Source organism: Rhinatrema bivittatum, chromosome 12 (genome assembly GCF_901001135.1).
Source record: "Rhinatrema bivittatum chromosome 12, aRhiBiv1.1, whole genome shotgun sequence".
Taxonomy (NCBI): domain Eukaryota; kingdom Metazoa; phylum Chordata; class Amphibia; order Gymnophiona; family Rhinatrematidae; genus Rhinatrema; species Rhinatrema bivittatum.
In genome coordinates this window covers 34,554,145-34,572,924 of record NC_042626.1, presented here as the reverse complement: position 1 = coordinate 34,572,924, position 18,780 = coordinate 34,554,145, and the positions used below count along the sequence as shown (strand labels likewise).

The window sequence follows — 18,780 nt, the reverse complement described above, 5'->3', positions numbered from 1 at the left end:
GGAAATGCCTTTACTGATTGCCCTCCTCACAACATACTGGTTACCCTAGCCTTTTTAGAGGCCCAATTATGGCAGACCACTGCTGTAACTGCCACTCCATGCAAGTTACCCCAAGGATTCTCTATACTACTGGATAGATGAGCACATAAGATCCTATACTTAAGCCAACATTCACATCCTTCCCCCCAAACACCTTTATCTTACCACTAACTTTTTAATAATCTAAAAGATTATGACAACTAGTGAAGCTAATACATAAATCATGATTTACTGTTGGCAGGATGAACTGGGAATATAAGATGTTGCGTTAAAATGATATGAGTGACCGCATTCGGCATGTGAAGGTTCAAAATTTCACCTTCTTATGGATCCCCTTAGAAACAGAGATCCACATTGTCAGTGACCCTATTTGATCTCTGTCTATGACCCATATGTAGACTGTTAGGTGAGTTAAAGGTAGAATATAGCTTATACACAGCTGACATACAATTTTCTATCTCTGTGACAACTACTCTCTCTAAGGCATTAACACAGGAGGCAAAATGCATCACATCAATCAAGCCATGGATGTATGCATGCAAATAAACTTGCTTTGCATGTGGGAAAAACAGAATTAAGAGTTCTAGCCAGGACCACTTGTGCAGACATTCCTCCTTTTCAGACAGATGAATGATTGATCCAGATTTTGACATAAGTGAGGAATGTAGGAATCATCTTTGATTCTATATTATTGATTTGATCGCAGGTGAAAGCTACAGTGAAGAGCACCGTTTCCAAACAGCACATATTGCATAAACAAACTTTTTCTAGGATCAGATGATTTTTCTATGCTGCTACAAGCCTTGTACATCTTGGATCTGGACTATGGCAATTCTATTTGTATCGGGGTTATTTGGGTCAACTTTAAAAGCTTTACAAGTGGCACAAAATGCAGCAGCATGGGAACTCTCGGGGGCCTGGCAAAATGATCATATTCCAGTGCTGCACACCCTGCACTGGAGAATTAAATTCAGGATCTTAACATTAATCCAAAAGGCGCTGAATAATGAGATGCAGTTAGTATCAATTCAGTTTTAAGAGTTTCTCGACTTCTACGGCTAAGATTGTTGAGAAGCAACCTGTCTGATGTCCCTTCAATATGTCTGATATGAATTTGTGAGTTTTGGGAAAGGTGAGTCCAATATTCTCAAATTCTCTCCCAGAAGCCCTAAGAGCAGAGGTATGTGTCAAGACATTTGCGGTCGAATTTTAAATCCCCTGCGCACGTTAAAAATGGGGGTTACGCGTTTGGCCGGGCCTTCGGCGCACCGTGCGCATTTTGAAAGGGGCCCGGCCGCGTGTGTAACCTCTGAAGTGCCGGGTCCAGATAAAGGGGCGTTCCGGAGGCTGCCGGTACAGTGACCATTTGCCACTGTGCCGGACCGGCGCACACAAGTTACTACTGCTCCGGAAGAGAAGCAACGTAAAAAAAAAAAAAGGTAAGGTAGGGGAGATTTAGGGGGTGGGGAGGAGAGGGGAAGGGAAAGGAAGGTTAGGCAGGGGGTTAGGGAAGTTCCCTCCCAGTCCGCTCCTTCCTAGTCGCTCACCACCCTATGCTTTCTGCTCTTCTTGTACAGCATTTCCCTTAATTGGAGCGGACTGGGAGGGAACTGGGGAAGTGCCGATTGTGTCGATGCGTGGATTTGCAAAGGTACAACCCCCCCCCCCCCCCCCGCGCGCGCCCACCCGATTTTATAACGTGCGCGCATGTGTGTGTGACGCGCGTGGGGGGAGGGGTGTACCTTTGCAAGCTTGCGCAGCGACACAATCGGCACTTCCCCAGTTCCCTCCCAGTCCGCTCCAATTAAGGGAAATGCTGTACAAGAAGAGCAGAAAGCATAGAGTGAATAGGAAGGTGAGTGACAGAGAAGGGAAACAAAGCACCATTTCAGAAGCCTGTACACAATGGAGGGCCATGAACTGAATCAATCACATTGTCCCTCTGAAGGACAACCTATTACTAAATCAGGCTGCAACTTGAGGGGAGATTTCAAGCTACCAATGCATCCCCCCACTTGCTCCAGCTCTCGTGTATCTTCAGGGAAATGTTTTCCAGTTGAAATAGGAGAGAAATTTGCTTTCAGCGCAGGCTAGATATGGGTTAACAGTCACTACAGCCTTTTCCCCACAAATAGGCCCATATTCAGTGGCCTCACCTACTCCCCCCCCCAGAGACGTACTGCACTGAATTTCATTAAGATCAGATTTGTCACCCTGTCGGCTGGCACAATGATCAGGGCTGTGCACTGCCAACCAGAAGACCTACTTTCACTTCCCAATTAACAATGCTGAACGTGAGGTCAGTCAGGCCTGGGACTTTGGAATATTCCCAAGAATTGTTCCCAGTACTGCTGCTAAAACAACTGGTTTAATGTAGTAAAGTTTAATGTAGCTCCTGAGAGAGTTGCACTCTGTCCTAGCACAGGAGGGCACTGTACAGCCTGCACTGAAGGGAGAGTGATGGAAAGAAGATAAAAAAAAAAAAATAGGAGAAGCCCTGCCTAAGCACATACAGAACCTTCAGTTTGTTCCCTTCCATAATCACCTCATTAGGTATCTAAACATATCTTGGCTGTTGTGCCACCCAAGAAAAATCCAATAAGAAGAGGCAAATTAAAAGGTGAAAGCCTGATGGTGATCTATAAATCTGAGAAAGAGGATAATTTAATAGACCAAGGTGGAGCTGATCCTTTAATCAGTACAGGATTGCGAAGGTTCCATATCCTGGTTTTTTTTCCAACTGGGGATCATGGGATTTGATCCTGCCACTTTCTGGCACCCAAACAGGGACTCTGCCACTGAATTAAAGGACAGCTCCCTGCCTTGCACTAGTAGAATAATCTGATCTCTTTCAGCCTTGTTGCTAATGTCCATTCCCTGACTACTCCACCAAATCATGAGGATTTTCAAAAGAAAAATATATATTTTTATGCTGGACCAACAGTTTCCCCTCTGCTCCTCTAAGTGTCTAGCACAATCAAACCTGAGCCAACTTCTATTCATAGGTTCCAGGTGTGTTCTCTCCTTCCCACTCTTTCCTTATAATCCAGTTTTTGTAGCAACAGTCCCTGACAAGGGGCTGCAGCTCCCTTTGCAGCCCAGTAGGCGTACACCCTGAATCCAATTCTGAGATGTCACTGAGGACTGAGTGCTGCCTCAGAACCACACCCAGTCAACTTAAAAAGAACTAAACAGCCTGCTCTGTTTCATTCCCCAGAATTAATTTGAGCACCACTCAACTGAAATCTGGGGATGAAACAATTTTGGCACCACATCATTCTAAAAGAATGCATGAAATACAATAAATCACTAGCCAAGGTGACATTAAAGCCCACAGGCATACAGCCTATCTACAGTCATAAACCAGTACCTGAAGAGGAATGATTAGTGGGCATATGAAAATGTCCTTCATGTATGCCTTGTCCAAGGTCCTGAATCAGTATTTTGCCAGCATTTACACCAGTTCTCAAACATTTGCTTTATCCAAGGCACATGGAGGCCAATATTCAAAGTAAGCTGACCTAGGCACCTTAGTATTAGGAACCTAAAATTAGGAAACTAAGTTTGGCTCAAATTTCCCCTAGGTTTTAGCTTGAAAATGTCCCTAACTTTGGAACCTGAAACAAAGGGTCCTAAATTTAGGCCAGTTACATATTAGCCTATATTTAAGGGCCTAGCACTGGAAATCAGTGCTGAACGCCAAACTTATTTCCTCCAACCTGCCCAGTCCACCTTTCAGGTGTCTAAATTTAAAAGTTCAGCAGGATAAAATAGTCATTTATGCAGTGCAAGAACCTAGATCCTTAGCTACTCTCAAGTTAGGCTTCATCGTCACTGGCATACACATCATGGGGTAGATTTTCAAAGCAGTGCATGGCACGTGGTTCCTGGTGTGTGCACATGGACGCAGTGATTTTATAACATGCGCACGCCGGCATGCACATGTTATAAAATCGGATGGCCACACACATATGCATGCCGGATTTTAAAATCCACACATACATGTGCGGGTGGCGCGCACCGGGAGGGGCAAATATTTGTAAAATACGCGCAGTGACGCAATCGGGCCTTCCCCAGTTCTCTCCCAGTCTGCTCCAATTAAGAAGCGGGACTGGGAGGGAACTTCCCTACCCCCCTACCTACACTTCCTCCCTCTTCCCCACCCCCTAAACCTAACCTGCCTTTCCCTAAATGTTTTATTTTATTACTTACTGCTCCAGAGCAGAAGCAAGTTACGTGCGGCAGCTGGCTACTGGATTGCGCTTCCCTGGAACAGCGGCTAATGGCCACTGTCCCGGCCGGCCTCCATCCCGCCCCTCCCCACCCAGACCACACCCCCGGCCTGCCCCTTTTTCAGGGTCCGGCACTTGTGCGCGTATCGGGACTTATTTGCATGACCGGGCCCTTTTGAAAATGCATGTGGTGCGTGCAGGGCCCAGCCACACGCATGACTCCCGATGTTTACGCACACGGCCCTTTGAAAATTCGCCCATGTATGTTCTCTGGTCTCAATACCTATAAGGATATGAGAGTAGTTTTCTGAATAACCTATGGAGCCTTGTCCATGGTCCTGAAAAAAATACAATTAAAGGTGAATTTTAAAAGCCTGACGCATGCATTAATTAGGATATGAGTGGATATGTTGGGCTCGCCCACACACATAGCTCCCAGAGCGTGCACATCCCAAACGTTTTCAAAAATGGCAGGGCATGGGCATTTTGGGGCATGAACCTGAGATGTGCGCATAAATACATGATCTGGCGCGTACCCGGGCCCCCTTCCGCAAAACTATACTTCTGATATGGATGACATAAAAGTTAAAAAATGTAAAAAAATAGACAGATCTGTGTGGTTTTAAGGTTTGTGGCTAACTGGGGGGAGTGAAGGCTATGAAACCATGGGGGTTGGAGGCCATCTCTCTTAACTGGGCAAACTGGTAAAACTGGCAATGGCATTGGCACACACCCCTTTTAAAATTCCCCAGTTTACATGGTAGAAGTGGGATTTGAGTGCACATGCGTGCGCCCACTTACAATTTGACACACATGTGCATGCAGCCAGGCTATTTTATAACATGCAAGCATATGCACATGCAAGTTATAAAATAGCCACATCCTTGGACGCGGGCTGACACGTGCGCACATGTGTGCCTTGTGCCTGTTTGAAAGTTACCATCCTTTTGTTTATGGAAATCAGAGCCCATGTGGTTCTCTAATCATAGAGAATGTGAGAAGCCACTTGGCATTTTCTTTATCCATGCTTCTGATCAACTGACAAAAAGATGGCAGCCCATTTAATATTCACCCTTTGTATGGCCCTGAGTTACTGTCATGCAGATGAAGAAACTCCAGCTCAAATATTCTTTGTCAAAGGTCCTGATTAAATGTTAGCAGAGAGATCAAAGCCCCCTTGAGTGGTAATTGTCATTCCTAATTTATGTGGAAAATACACATATTAGTTGCATCAATTTTCAAAGCAGACTGATGCATGTAAGTCCGCTCTGAAAATAATCCCAGCAAACATACCCATGGTCACTTACCCTTGCTATGTGGTACATGTAAAGTTTCCAAGAAAATGTATGTGCGCACATTTGATATTGAAAACAAAAATAAACTGCCAAAGAACCCAGAGTGAACTATAGATAGGATGACTGGCTAACTCTATATCATGAGAATCAAACTAAGCTAGTTTGACAAATCAGGACTACACCTGCATACAGTGTCTGTTCTCCTTGACATTGAGCTATATGACCGCCCCAACTATAGATGAATGCGAGACTGAATTAATCCTGCCATAATCATATCTAATATTACAGAGATCAAGGGGGGCACAAACAGGAGTAGGGAACACCAACTTATAAAACATAGAACTCCCAGTTGGACTATCTGTATCATAGGCAACTCTTGAATTGCTGCCAAACTTCAAAAAAACTTAATATTTTATTGAAACAGATTGTTGATATTACAGAGGCATAATCAACAAGGCGCAGGCAAAAGGTAGCTCAGGCTGTTTTATTCTTATGATATTAGCCAAAAAGTACCATTCAAAGCATTGAAATACTAAATGCAAGACCTACAGCTGTAGAATCACCTGCCAGTTCCCCATCATCAAAGCAGTTTTAGAATAAAGCAAGTAATCGCAGAACCTCACACAAACCAGTCTACAAATAGTTGTTTACCAGAAGAAGAGAAATGAAAAAAAAAAAGAACATCTAAATTTCTTTTGTTGGTTTTGAGATAACTTCTCTCTTTATCCAAAGAAAAGAAATCATAGTTCTTAAAACAAATGTTAAGAAATGAAGGGTTCCACATCTTTACTGAACCACTTGACCCAGGGCCGGAGGAACCACTAGGCGAGCTAGGCCTGTGCCTAGGGCACAGAGACTTAGGGGGTGCTGCCGCCACTCGCAGCTACTTCAGGTGGCAGAATTTTTTAAAGGGCAAAAAGTGCCCCTTCAAAATTCTGCCCAGCCCCCGCCTCACCCTGCCTCCCCCCCCCCCCCCGTCGTGCCATCCTCCCGATGCCCTCCTGGTGGTCCAGCGGAGGGCCCGGGAGCGATCTGCCACACCTGGGGCCTCAACTGCCACTAACCAAAATGGCGCCGGTGGCCTTTAGCCCCTACCATGTGACGGGGTCAACCAATGGCACTGGTAGCCCCTTCACATGGTAGGGGCTGAAGGCCACCGGTGCCATTTTGGTTAGTGGCAGATTGCTCCCAGGCTCCCCACTGGACCAGGTGTTTTGCGAGTTTTTTCGGGGGGTGGAGGGGCGGCATGTGGTCCCTGCCCCTAGAGTCGGGGCTGAGACCGGGTGCGGCGCAAGGCTGAAGGTGTCTAGGGCACCGAATCCCCTTGCACCGGCCCTGACTTGACTCCATGATGTTTCTCAAGGTCTTCCCAAGATATGTTTTATGACCTTGCACTTCTGTTAAGCAATGTTTATATGTTTTCAAGGGAAAGCCACAGACTTCCTTACAGTTAAGGATGCCATGTATTAGTAGGATGACCACAAGTGACACAACTGCTCTACTAATATGAGGCTAAACTTAAGAGTTCTATGCATAAGATTTTTATTATGCCTATCAAAAATAAGAATCTCAATACAAGCAAAGCACTAAAGAATTATGATAGGACAATAAAAAATGCATGTTTAGTAAAATAGATGTAATATTATAGGTTGTGCAGGAAGAACTGTTTTCATGAATAGCAACACTATTTAGATGTAGGTATGTGCTTGCAGAAGGGATGAAGGAGAAGCTAAAGTATGATCTGTGAGCTCCCTAAAAACCAGCACCATCTCAAGAGACCATAAAGTCAGACTTTCTGGATCTGTCTGTTCTTGCTGTTTGTTGTTCAGCATTTCACATGAATGCATCTGGAGCCTGGGTTGGGAGACTGATCAAACAGCAAAAAACTGCACACGACATAAAACCATAATTAGTTGGGCACAATGAGGAACATGGCCTGATTCTATCCCTGGCCCAATGCTAACCTCTTTCATCTGCCACAATACTGCTAAATGGGACATCTGCTGCCTGGGAAACTATGAGTCCAGAAATCCATTACATATAGAAATATAGAAACACAGAAATGATGGCAGAAAAGGATCAAATGGTCCATCCAGTCTGCCCAGAAAGCTTATGGTAATACTCTGCTGCGCTGTGCAGTTTGAATCCAATTCCCTGTTACCCCCATGCTTATCAGTTTCCCAGACCGTAAACGTCAGGGCCCTTGGTTGCTGTTTGAATCCAATTCCCTGTTACCCCTTGCCATTGAAGCAGAGAGCAAAGCTGGAGTTGCATCAAAGTATCAGGCTTATTGATTAAGAATAGTAAGCGCCACTTCAGCAAGTTACCCCCATGCTTTCTTGCTTCCCCAGACCATAAAAGTTGGGGTCCTCATTGGTTGCTGTTTGAATCCAATTCCCCCTTTCCCCTGCTGTTGAAGCAGAGAGTCATTAAGCAGCATCTTGCAAGTTAGGGAGACCCTAAATGCCCATCTCACAAGATATAAAGTCCTGCAGTGCCAGTTTCCCACTGTAAGAGTCTCAAAAAGCTCCATATTCAAGGTTACAGTGACCCAGCTCAGCATGACAGGTCCCATCTACCAAATTGCTTCAACCCATGCACTTCAAAATACCAGAAGCAAATGTATCATGTCATTCTTGGAAAACAAGACAGGCTACATCCTAACCATCCATAAGTACTTGTCACATTCAGAAATTGTTTTTTTATGTGCAGAATTTGACTCCCAGGTTTTGACAGTTCAATTTCAATGACTATTTCTGTCTCTCCTCAACAACTACAATGTTAAGCATGGCTACAGAAGGGTCAAGTCTGCTTTGAATGTGGTTAAATGACACCGCTAAAGTTAACAAATGGCTCAAGATTATTAGAGATGAGTTAACCATTGCTCCTACCCCACTGTATTCTGGGCCTAATAAAGAGAAGCAAATCACCTGTCCTGAGTAAATAGAAAGGTCTTACACTCTACATTCAGGGTTGCTTTCTGTTCAGCATTTATTTATTTAAAAAACCTATTGACTACTTGACTCAACATTATTGTACTAAGCATGGTAGAAGTTCCCACTTTGCATGATATCAAGCTTATAAATTATCTTGAAAATGATTTCCTGCTGCATTTGAGAGCCTCCACTTTCTGCATTAGCTGTCGAACCATGATGGCAAGAACTCTTTCACTATGTTATCCCCATTTCAACATCCTCTGTGCTGTAGGGCAGCATAAATAGGAATAATTAAATAAGATAATTCTACATAAGAAGCAGGCAAAGAGCAATAGCCCCTGTCCCTCTGCAAACTTCTAACCCAATCATCTTTGTTAGTCCTTCTCTGACCAAGCCAACAATGCAGAGTGGCACCCAGGGAAGGAGAACCTGATCACAACTGGCAAGTGTCTTCTGTTAACCAAAGTCTGTGTAAAACAGGCCAGATGCTTCCTGCAGCTATAACCAGAGCTTGTTTCTATGCTTAGGATCATACACTATCAATGGAAGATAAGAAGATAACATGCCCACCAAATCCTTACATCATGAGATGGTGTGACTTTCATGTTCTCCTCCACCACATAAATGCTTTCCAAAGAAAGAAGTGGCAAAGATCTGAGGCTCCTGGGCCTGGAACAGTACCAAACAGGTGCCACAGTCAGGTCTGTCTGGCAGGCTGCATAGAATTTGTAGTAATCTATAAATTAAGGAGTTGGCTGGACTTGTCTGGCAGATCAACTACAGTCATGCTGTCCAGCAGGTTGCGTAGAGCTAGACTTAGACTGTATAAAATCAACAATGGCAAGCCATAAGACTGGGGTCCAGACTGCTATACAAAAATGTAATATGAGATGAGATATATTTATTTATTTATTTTATTTATTTGTTAACTTTTATTTACCGATATTCGTGAAGCACATCATGCCGGTTTACAATGAACTCAGGCGAGAAATACAATAAAACAATATAACATTAATAACAATAATACAATGAACCAAAGGAGCAATAAAATAAGGGAGGATAGGGGAAGGAGAGGTGGGGGAGGATAGGCAGGGGAGGCGGGACAAGGGGAGGGAGGGAGGGTAGGGGGGTAGGAGGGGTGTGGGAGGGAGGGGATGAGGAGGGGAAGGGGAAGGGGAAAAAGGCAGACAGATAGATGAAGTAAAAAACAAAATAAAATAAAATAGAATAGAGGAACTATGTACAGTTGCAAATATGTACAGGTACCATTAACTTGATGATCGCTAAAAGTGAAAAGATACAACCCCCCCCCCCCCCCCCCCCCAGAAACTGACCAGGTCAGTGCAGCAGAAAGGCCATGGGAACCAAGGAGCCCAGATGTTTGGCAACAATTACATTAGCATTGGTGGAAATTTAGATTAGTGCAAAGCTTTGTGGTTAGACATGGGAATGGAGAGGAGTACAAAGGAACAAGATGGCAAATACTGCCTTGGATAAGGAGTGATAACAGCAGTCTCTGTGTAAGGCTGCTGGGATAAATCCTCAGCAGTGTGGACAGGAATAATTTGGAAGAATGGATGGGCTGATCTTTTTCTGCTATCATCTTCTATGAAGAAGTGGGCAGAAACAAAAAATATGGTAAAGCGTTACACACCAACAACTAACCACTTTTTGCTTTATCTTTTAAAGATTATTTTGAGTGGCATGGAGCCCCTAACAGTCACCCAGAAGTCTGTGGTACTCATATGAGCTCCTGGCCTGCTCTACTAGCTCATCCACTATGTGAGAAGTGCTCTATAGTTTTGCATTGTGTTCTCTATGAGGTGAGTACCTTGCAAACTACAAGACAGTCACATGGAAAAAGAATGCAGTGAGACTTCCTTTTGAACAGCTAAAGGGGTTTTTTTTTTCCCTTTTCTTCCTTTAAAGCCTGAGAGACCAATACAACAATGATAGCAATTTAAGGCTGGTTCACCTTCTATTCCTGCAACTCCAAGCAACTGCCTCATGGCCTTTTGTTAAATCTCAGAAGAGAGTAACAAGTCAAAGAGTCCATGGGCAATGAAATAGGAGGCAGAGGAAGGGAGATAACTGGGGAAGGGTTAGAGGTTGGAACTTGGAAGGTCAATATGGGGGAGAAAGAGATTGAGACCGTATAGTGACAGTGATAAAGACAGCTTACTACTGCCCTTAAGCATTCAAATCAGGAGTCAGAGGGAGTAACATTAATTGATCAAACATCACCTTAATATTCCCGTCAATATTTTCAGCACACTAGATATAAAGGAGCCAGCTACGTTTGCACCAGGACACATATAGACAAGGACTTCCTCGCATCACTGTTCCAGCAGTCATAGGTTTACAAACACAGAAAGCAGAATATGAGAGCAGATAAGGACAGTAAGGCCCAATTTACATCCTGGCACAATGCCATAGACCCCAGTTGATCTTTGCCCTTCATTATTTTCACAACTAGGGATCCTCTGGGTTTATCTCAGGTTCTCTTGAATTCTGTTATGTTTTATCTCCACCATGTACACTGGGAGGCCATTCCATGCATCCATCATCCTTTCCATATAAAAAAAAAACCAAAAAAAAACTTCTAATAATATTGCTGAGTCTACCCCTTTTGATTCTTATATCATGAACTCTTGTTCTAGAATTTCCTTTCACATTAAAAAAGGTTTGTTTCTTGGGCATTAATACCTTTAAGGTATCTTAATGTCTCTAATGTATCCCCCCATCCCTCCTTTCCTATAATATATATTTAGATCCTTAAGTCTCATCTCATAGGACTTTTGGTACAGATTCTGCACCATTTTTAGCAGCCACTACATGCTCAGAGGATACAAAGCACAGCAGCCCATGCAGTCTCACCCTCTTCCATAAAGAGGCACTCCAGAGAAAGGAGTTGGCGAGCTAGTCAATGAGGTCTTTATCGCTCCTCCGGTCCCAGTCCCCACTAGCAAGAATCACTCTAGCAAAAGACTGTCGTAGACTGGCTGCAGAAGCTCTGTAGGGCCTGGGAAAGACAAATTTATTAAGTCAGGACCCCTCAAACAAGAAGAACAAGGGGAGGGCAGCTACTCAGTTCAGCTTCTCTTCTAATACATTACAGCCTCTGTGAGACTGCTTTGAGCAGAGTTTTCTCCCGACTTCCCACAGTTAATTTACTCACTACAGAGTCACCAAAGTGTAAGCCAGAATCCCCAGTTCCTGCAGTCAGCTGCCAGGTGTCTGATCCCTGTGACCTCTGGCTGCAGCAGTCCGACTTGTTGCCAAGTGTTAGCCAAGAGGCAAAGCCAAAGGCAGAAGAATTTGATTGCCCAGTATTCTAAGTCTTTAAAATGCATCTCTCAAACAATCAAAAATAACTTGATTCCTTGCATGAAATGCAGCCTACAGGGTACCCCCCCTCCCCCAATGACGTCAAACACAAGGACAATGTTCTCCAGTCTAGGACCCACTGCAAAGCATTCTGAGGTTCTCAGTACTGAATGCTGAACAGAAAAAAGCAGGAGTTCACATCACTGAATGATTTACCATGTGAATATATAATAATCAGTCCAACGCTCGTGGCCAAGCACAGTATACAGTAAAATCACAGCAAAGAACACCGTGTACTTATGCAACCCCCACACATATCCAGGCACAAAATGCACTAATGGATTGAACATAATGTGCCCGACAAGCAGCATTTCAGAAATGTCACAGAATGAATGCTGACACGATGCATACCTACAAAACACTCAGACCAGAGGACAAAGTCTAGCACAGCAACAATCAAAGCCCAAGAATGTCGTTACACACACAAACACACACACTAAAGGCAGGCATAATCACAGGGCATGAATATCAAGACATATGTATACATACACACTTGCATACATATTTTGCCTGTATACACAAAAACATGCACATACAGTATGCAAAAGAACACACAGACATGTACAAAAGAAACAGAATACTGCACACAAGACATACAGTTGCGCATGTACATAAAAGACAGACAAATTTCCCCACACGTTAACATGAGCAATATACACAAAAGATGTACAACACAAATGTGCAGACACCTTTTATACAAATGTTTCAAATGCACCCCCTTCAGCCCCCTGGAAAAGCTGGTCTGTGTATGAAGGTACAAGACACACATCATGCTCAAGCACATGCGCAGCAAACAAGTACCCCATGCAAACACAGAACACGCTAAGCAGGTGACAGGAAAAACCTGAATATCCTTTTCACAGGACTTTAGGAACTATTTCCATGCAGTCTGGCACCGGTGACCTGTCGACTCTCCTCTGCAGAGGGGGAATCTCAGATCACTGCCGTGTAATCTAAGCAGCAGGATTCTCTGCAGAGGATGCCAATGCCTTGCAAATCACAGAAGGGCATATCAGGCCATAACAGCAGACTCTCTCTCTCTGCTCAGATACAGTTTGGTAGCAGGCTTCTTGAGCATCTGATATTATATGCTTCACAGAGTGCTGATTGAGACAAGGTGGTACTTTTTATTCTGCTTTAAGTGCATAATTGCACCATTAAAATAGAAACAAAACTCTTTCTTTTTTTTTTGCTGGGGAACAATTATGCCAGAAGATCCAGGGCATGCATAAGGATAAAAGAGTACATGGTCTCTGGAGCAGTTATAGCAAAGGACTCGAGATAACCTCACTGGAATTCACACCAAGTCCAGCTGAGCATCTGAGTGATGAAGGGGCCCAGTAGTTGTCCAATATTCCTTGGGCTCCTGGCCTCAGAGCTAAACCAGGAGACTCAACAGCTAGTACAAGGATCAAAGCCGCCAGTCCAAACAGACATCACTGGCAACATGTTTTAGCCTCATCTCCTTGTTAAACTGAAGGAGCAGAGGTCGGAGGGAAGCTGGTTGAATTGAGGTGAAAATTGCTACTGTAATAAGGACTGTGAGAAAACTTGTTAAAAACAGTTTAGAGTCCTACGCCACACTGAGACAAATCTTGAAATGTACACAAAGCCCCCATTTAAGTGCTGCGTGCAGTTCTTTCCTACACTGATTATGCTTCTAACTCATTCCTAGACTATCACTGTAGTACTAAAGCTTGCAAGGACTCCAAAAAGTACAGAATGGAGCAAGTCTCTCGCCCTTTCTAGATAACGTTGCCCACTGCAAGAGTGCAAGGCCCTGCAGGCCACTGGCGCATTGGGCATTGCTTCTCTTCCTGTAATCCAGCTGTGCAAAAGCCAGAACCAAAGCAAGAAAAGTGATGTCACTGACAACGATCTTACATCACTCGAGAAATAATGTACTTTCGCTCTCACATGTCTCAGCAAACTTTACACCAGTTCCCACTGACCACTTTCACCTACCAGTCACCACCTGCATCCTTTCCCAACACATGTATAAAGGTGGAGTTCTAGCAGGCATTTGAGTCCTGCAAAAAGCTGAGTTCTCTACAAGTTATAATTACCTTTCACTGAACTACCAGACTAATCACCCATAGATGCTGCTGGACAGACACTTTTGAGCCCACACAGGACATCGGAAGAAGGAATCTGGATGGTCTTCAATGCTCATGTATAACAGCGTCTTTGGATAATTCTTATGCTGATCTAATAAAAAGTTATCCCAGCCTGCTGCAAGATGAAACTAATGCACCTCCTACTGCTTGAAAGCTCCCTCCCTCTCCCATCCCCCCTTCCCCACATATAGAACATAGCCCCACTCAACCAGGGAATATCGACATCAGTGAACTGCTCCTTAAATCCACTCTAAAGCCCCCAAGTTGGCTTTAAAACCACCATAAACCACAGGACAGAGAACACAATAAGAAAAATGTCATTTTCAGCTAACGTTGCCTAACCATCAAGCATTCTGGCCCGCCGCCCACATGGAGGTTGCTTAGAAAAGATTATTATTTTAGTAAAATGCCAGGGGGTAGATTATTTGCTTCTCTTTCTATCCTTTAAACAAGGGAAAAGGGAAAAAAAAAAGCACTGCTTGGCATCCAAGATTCAGAATCATTTGAGCCCTACAGGCACATACAAAATAAATAATTACGTTTGTAAAATGAGTCAGGCATGATAGACTTTACTATCAGCAATGTAAATTGGGGAGACCCAATTGTACTTGGCAATGAATTGCCTACGACAGAAGGCAACTTTCCATTATTTAGCTGCTGTCTGGACTCTCAGACAACTTCAGTTGTCTGCGGAAAGCTTCAATGGGCACATCTTCTCAACTGCACCGTTTCCTCTTGAAAGTTTCAGATGGCCATGGATGAGAGGGAGCTGAAAACCTGCAACCTGTAAATTATTCCCCACTTTGTATTTTCCATATAATCATGTTTGCCTAGCTTAACATAATGAGGAAGGAAGTGATTGAGAAGCATTTGGTGAATGGCACTTGGAATAAATGAAGTCTCCAGACTAGTTAAAAGGATCAGTTGTTCTCCACCATCAAGAGAACATAGAGCCAGGGGATGGTAGATGAGAAGCAGGTGACACTAACTGGTACCTGTCCCAGATTGTGGTCATTAGGCTTCTCAAAGTAAAAAATGTTCTCTTGGCACTCCATCCCAACAAAGAGAAACAACAGGATCTTTGATTAGGAAGATTCTACACAAAATTTCTATTTAACAAAAAAGGATCTCACCTGCAAGTCATCTAATTCCATTGCTCAAGGATGGTTTCAATTCTCATCCTGAAACCATCTCTAAACTATATTCAGACAAATAATGAATCTTACCTATTGCTTTTGAAAAATCTGCTGTACCAAGGGACTCCTTCATTTCCATCATTCCTTTTTTGACCTTTAGCTGGGGAGAATCTATAAAAGAATACAGTAGGACTGCATGGCTTCTATCTTCATGTTCTTTGAAAATCTGTACTCCCTCAAGAAAGAATACCCCCTTGTCTATCTCCAGGATTTCTTGATCAGAACAAACAACAGTCTCCTGCAAAGCCCTTCTGCCCCTTCCCTGCTCCCCTTTGCTACTCAGCACCCAAATTAGCTGCTCCAATTTCCAAATGTAAAAATTCTGGTATGTCTTCCAAATACAACTTACAAGATTACAGCTACTACACTACAAGCCAAAGATACCACTAGGAGCAGAGAAGAAAAAATCAAAGTGATGCATATGATTAAAAAAAAAAAAAGACAGAAAGGAGAAACTCTTCAATATTGAGACTTAGGCAAGCAATGTTGCACTTCAACTCACCTTGAGCTGCAAATCCTCTGATGCTGATTACACTTGCTACCAAAGTGGCCACATACCAAATCATAGTATTATTGACCAGCAGTGAGGACTCTCTTCATAGCTGAGGAGTGCCCTTCTTCCTGCAGACCTCTCATTGCCAAGCCCCAAGGTGCTGGAAGCAATCCTTGCTGGTTCCCTTCTCATGCCCCGATTGCTTCCCCCTGCTCCCTCTGCCTCCCGCACTCCATCCCTTCCCTGCTAGTGCAGCCCCTTCTCCAGACATGCAGCAGCAGCAGCACCTGCTCTTCTAGCAAGGCAAAACTCAGCCAAGAGCAAGGCGAAGCCTAGCCTGAGTCTTTAGCAGCTGGTACCGCCCACGCCGGCAGTCGACTGGCCACTGGGAGGCTCTATGGGCGGCGATTGGCTCTGCTGCACTGACAGTGGCCGGCCAAGCTGAGCCCGTTTCAAGATGAGTTGGAGTGTGGAAAGCTCCGGCCCGTATTATGCTGCCTACTGCACAGGAGAAAGGGAATTTTCGGCTCCTTTGCTCCCTGCTCGTTCCGCAGTGCAGTAACTTACTGTGCCGGCGCCTTGTACGCCCCTACGCGTGATGGGGATAGGCCACCGACTGCATTCATAGTCAAGGAAAGGTTTATCTGTTCCTGCTGGCAGGATCCTAAAGGGGCTGCTAGCAGAAATCCAAAAATGGGATTGTATTTTTTTTTTTTTTTTTGCGAAGACTATGAAGTTAAAAGTCAAAACTGGTAGGTTTTCCTTCAGCCTTTTCACGGCTAAACTTTCAGCCGGCGATAAGTGCGTGAAAGCAGATGGATCCGAGTTCATGCCGGAGCTTTCCTATAACGCCTGCTTGCTGGATGCTGGAATTGAGGTCACTCCACGCCGTTGGCTTTCTGGAATTCATTTGTAGACGGCGAGATTTTTCCGGGTTTTAATCAAAAGGACTAAGTGACAGAAATGCGATCAGTCGATTTAAGCAATTGGACCCCGGAGCCGATTACTTACAGCTTACACAACCTGTTCTTAGGGATTGTAAAAAAAAAAAAAAAATACCAGCGCTGACTGTAAGAGACATCCCACCGGCTGCCACAGCTCTTTGATCTGGGGAGCAGTAGAATAATAGCTATGCTCATCTATATTTAGCACAATCTTATTAGTATGTTTCAATCATACGTCAATAAAACATATTTAATGATAGCATGACTCGTAGATTATCTCTTTCCATAATCAATCATGCCCAGCCCGTTACATTTCTACAGCAAATCTTGATCATCGAAGCAACTGGTTCTCTATGAGACGCAGAATGCTCTTAAAAAAAAAAAAATCTACAGAAAATCTGAGAACAAATAATCAAAAGCTGCCGCTATGTAAATACGGCATCCAAGCTCTTTGAATACAATTTCAGTAGTATATATAATATTTTTTAAATCGCACACACTGTGTCGAAAAACCGGTACTTGTATTTCTTCAGACACAACAGTTTCTGCATGTGACCAAAAAAGGTACCAGCTTGCTATTCCATAGTATTACAAAACTGGGCCAGGGGATTCCTCCTGGTACTGTGCAAGGTGCACACACACACACACACACACACCGGACCTCCCACAGCAATTTTGTATTTCCGACAGCTCACCCAACCTAGCGAACTCTCCGAGGATTAAGGGAACAGAGACACACGGAATGCTTCTACCCCAACAATTAATTCAGAAGCAGAGCTCGGGACCTTTCACTGCAGTCAGGAAAAAATGCTGAGTTCTTTTCAAGCGCGCCAACTCCTGTCGTTTGTCAGGAACTCCCTTTTTTAAATTCGGGCTCCCCACATCAGGGCTTCGATCGCAAGATGTCTGTAAATCACTCACTGTGCAAATACCCTGCCAGGGATGATGGGGTGCAATCCCTTTTTATAATGAATTATGTCTCCTGGCCTCCTGGTGCAGAAGCCCTTAGGTCTCACCTAACTACACCAGGGCTACTAATTCAGCAGCCAAAAGTGCATACAAAGGGATAGACCATTCCCAAAAGTACTCCTACAATGTATAAAGCAGTGTAGAAAAGATACATTCGGCAGCATTACATATTTGCAAAAAATTAAAAAAAAAAAGTTACAAAATAACAAATAAGATCCGATTGCTCATTCAGTCCAGAGGGAGTTAGAAAGCACTAAAGAAAAAAAAAATCCACTTCTGGTCAGACTGGGCTGGAAGGCTCTGCAGGACTCTTCCACCCTATGGGGACTTTCTAATTGATCTGTAATTCAAAAGGCAAGATCAGAATGGGGCTAGTCACGTAAAAGTTAAACAGGCAAATGTCCGTCTAAGAATACTATGTAAGGCGTTCTGATATCCCGGCCTAGCCCCATCTGATGATAAATTGCAGAGCCCACCAGACAGCAAACATGCCTGTCATGAAACTCGGTATAACAAAAACAATAAATAATAATAATAATAATAACAAAAGCTAAGCTGCTTTGACAACTGGCAACATTGATTTTTGAGAATACCTCTTTTTACAGTCAACCGGGGAAATTAATTAAGGAGTCCGTCCTCAGGGATGCAAAAGGCCATTGCCATTGTGGGTGAAAGGCCAGCTCTGCAGCCCCTTCCCCGGCATGTTTTGTGTTTTCAACCCCCTTAAATCACAAGATCGCACAATAAGAAAAATGTCAGTTTCACTTAATGTTTCCCAAACGTCAAGCAATCTGACGTGCTTGCTCTCCCCGGGAGATTGTTTAGAAATGCTATTTTTTTAAAAGAAAAACTGCGGTGGGGGCGCGGTCTTTCTAGTCTTTAAAAAAAATGGATAGGAAGAAAATCTTTTTTCCCGGCCAAGATCCGGAACCATTTGAACCTAAAAAGCGAGCATCCACGAAATAAATAATTACGTTTGTACAATGAGTCAGGCATGATAGACTTTACTATCAGCAGCGTAAACTGGGGAGACCCAAACGTATTTGGCAAAGAACTGCCTAGGACAGAAGGCAACTTTCCATTATTTAGCTGCTGTCTGGACTCCCAGCCAACTTCAGCTGTCTGCAGGAAGCTCCAGTGGGCACGTCTTCTCAACTGCACCATTTCCTCTT

The 18,780-nt window shown here is 43.8% G+C and overlaps 1 protein-coding gene across 1 annotated transcript in view; it reads right to left on the bottom strand.

Moving 5' to 3' along the window:
* Positions 1–15,846, bottom strand: part of IGSF9B (immunoglobulin superfamily member 9B) — a 186,379-nt gene extending 170,533 nt beyond the window's left edge. Inside the window, exon 1 of the mRNA XM_029573724.1 lies at positions 15,705–15,846. Within this exon, the coding sequence (XP_029429584.1) occupies positions 15,705–15,768 (64 nt within the window). The 5' untranslated portion in view covers positions 15,769–15,846. The remainder of the gene's footprint in view (positions 1–15,704) is intronic.
* Between the last annotated feature and the right edge of the window lie 2,934 nt (positions 15,847–18,780).